Source organism: Nematolebias whitei, chromosome 14 (genome assembly GCF_014905685.2).
Source record: "Nematolebias whitei isolate Nwh7 chromosome 14, NemWhi1, whole genome shotgun sequence".
NCBI lineage: Eukaryota > Metazoa > Chordata > Actinopteri > Cyprinodontiformes > Rivulidae > Nematolebias > Nematolebias whitei.
Genome location: NC_056511.1, coordinates 804,256 through 806,660, shown reverse-complemented (window position 1 = coordinate 806,660; position 2,405 = coordinate 804,256). Strand labels below are relative to the sequence as shown.

The following is a 2,405-nucleotide window of genomic DNA, read 5'->3' as shown; positions in this document are numbered from 1 at the left end:
TTCAAAATTCTCATGTATGTTTTTAAATCACTGAACAGTTCCGCCCCATCCTATCTCACTGATCTTCTGCAGCCATATGTCCCACCGCGCTCTCTGAGGTCAGCAGACCAGATGCTTCTCTCAGTCCCAGAAACCCGTCGTAAGCTCAGAGGTGACAGGGCTTTCTCTGTTGCAGGTCCACGACTGTGGAATGAGTTGCCACTGAGTGTCCGGCAGGCTCCCACACTCTCAGTCTTTAAGTCTCGCTTGAAGACCCACTTCTATTCTCTTGCCTTTAACACGGTGTGATTTGTTTTGGTCCGGTCTGTTCTCTACTCTGTTGGCCATTTTAGTTAGCTTCTGCTGCTATTTGTATCTGTATTTCTATTTTATGTTTTCCTGTCCGCTGTGCATGTTTGTGTTCTTTTGTACAGCACTTTGGTTGGCCTTGTTGCTGTTTTAAGTGCTATATAAATAAATTGGTATGGTATGGTAATGTGACTTATCTGTCTAAATAAAGGAATGAATGAATGAAGTAAACACATGCACATGACGATTCACAGTGCAAATTTAACAAGAAAACACCTAAAAACAATTGTTTGCCTGAAATTATAATAAATGTGTGTCTTGGTCCAACGTTTACTTAAAAAAGGCACTTTAATGGTCAAATAAGCTGAATTTCAAAAATAATTTTGCTGCCTTGGTTGTCCGGGAGAGCGCAGGGGGAGGAAATCAGGAAGGAGGAACGCTGGTTGTTTCTTCAAAATTAAACTAGAAAAGCACCTAAACAATTATTTGTTTGCTCAAAATTATAGCAAAGGTGTGTCTCAGTCCAACGTTTACTTAGAAAATGCACTTTAATGGTCAAATTAGCTGCATTTTGCCGGGGTGGTGCAGCTGTTTTAACTTGCTCCAAGCAGCAAGCAGAAAAAAGGTGGGGGTTGTATGCAAGGCTGATTGTGTCATTAATAGCTGGTGAAGATTTTCAGTCATCTAGGACATGGTAAATTCAAAAAAGTTTATTCAAGAAAAAAACAATAAAGTATGAAGTATGATAAAGTCCAGTTGTTTTTGTCTTGAACTTTTTTGAATTTGTCATAATAGCCACATTTACCTATTACACGATACAACGGCATGCCATACTGCTACTACTACTCTGCTACCATCAAGTGGCTGAAAGTGGTACTGCTCTTTTTTTCAGTCAGAATGAATGAAAATGGTCATATCTCAGCCAAAAATTGATTTATAAATATGGGGAAAATAAATCCATAAATATGTCGCTTCAGCCTATAAGTTGCAGGGCATGCAAATTATGCAAAAAAGGGTGACTTATAGGCCAAAAAATATGGTAGTTTGGTTTGTAGGACTGTTGGTTGGTTATTTGGTTAGTTGATTGGCTGCTTGTTTGGTTGGATGGTTGATTAAAGAGTTCACATATTTATGGTTTGGTTTGATCTACCAAACAATAAAATGTACAGAAATGGGTAGAACTGCTGCTGCTGTTTTAGTAAAACGCTGGCTGCCTGGCAGTAACCATCAGGCATATGCTTGTTCAGGTGGGGGATGGTTCTGTTTGCAAGGTTCAGTTGTGTATGTGACTTTATTCAGTAGAACCTGATGACTCTGTTCAACTATATCAAACAGAACCCTAAGAACCCTCAGCAGTGCTGTCATCATAGGACCATGTTTACCCGTCTTTGAGGAAAACAGACAGAACCTCTCGCAGGTCGAGGACGTCGCAGGCAGCAGAATCATTTTCTACTGAGAAGAGAAAACGATCTTCCTCCAGTTTACCATGAAGCTCCTCATCTTCCTCAGCTGCACACACAGGAAAAACACACATTGTTTCAGAGGCAGGAGGGAACGGCTGATTGTTGTTTCAGCCCACTGAAGTAAATCAGACTCCAACAACTCATGAGAACATTTGACTTCAGTGAAGAACTTGACAAACACATCTAGATGGAGGTGAATGACCTGAGTTTCTGAAGACAGAGGTGAAAAGAAGCATCTTAAACACAAAGTGTTCAAGTATGAAACTGCAGGGAACGCCAGAAACATTTTTAAATTAATTTATTTGTTTAAAATGACAGTCACCATTATTAAAATTACAAAAATATAAATGTGCCTGAATTAGCACAATAGCTAAAATTCATCTGTTGTCTGAGTAGATAGAAAAATAGCAGTTCAACAAACAAGTGCACAAAACAAACAACAATCGATTAAAACAATCCATAAAAATAAAACACACAAATATTACACTCTATAAAATACAATAGTCCCTCGTTTATGTCAGGGGTTTTCATACCCTGCCCCCCGCGAGAAGTGAAAAACCATGAAGTAGGAATAGTTGTACAAGTAGTAAGTAGTAGTTTATTTCAGTATATATATATGTATATATATATATATATATATATATATATATATAT

The 2,405-nt window shown here is 38.3% G+C and overlaps 1 protein-coding gene across 1 annotated transcript in view; it reads right to left on the bottom strand.

Moving 5' to 3' along the window:
- LOC119420749 (arf-GAP with Rho-GAP domain, ANK repeat and PH domain-containing protein 1) overlaps positions 1-2,405 on the bottom strand; it is a gene marked incomplete at its 5' end in the record, with an annotated part of 47,431 nt that overhangs the window by 29,662 nt on the left and 15,364 nt on the right. Inside the window, 1 exon segment of the mRNA XM_037688178.1 lies at positions 1,671-1,797. Within this exon segment, the coding sequence (XP_037544106.1) occupies positions 1,671-1,797 (127 nt within the window).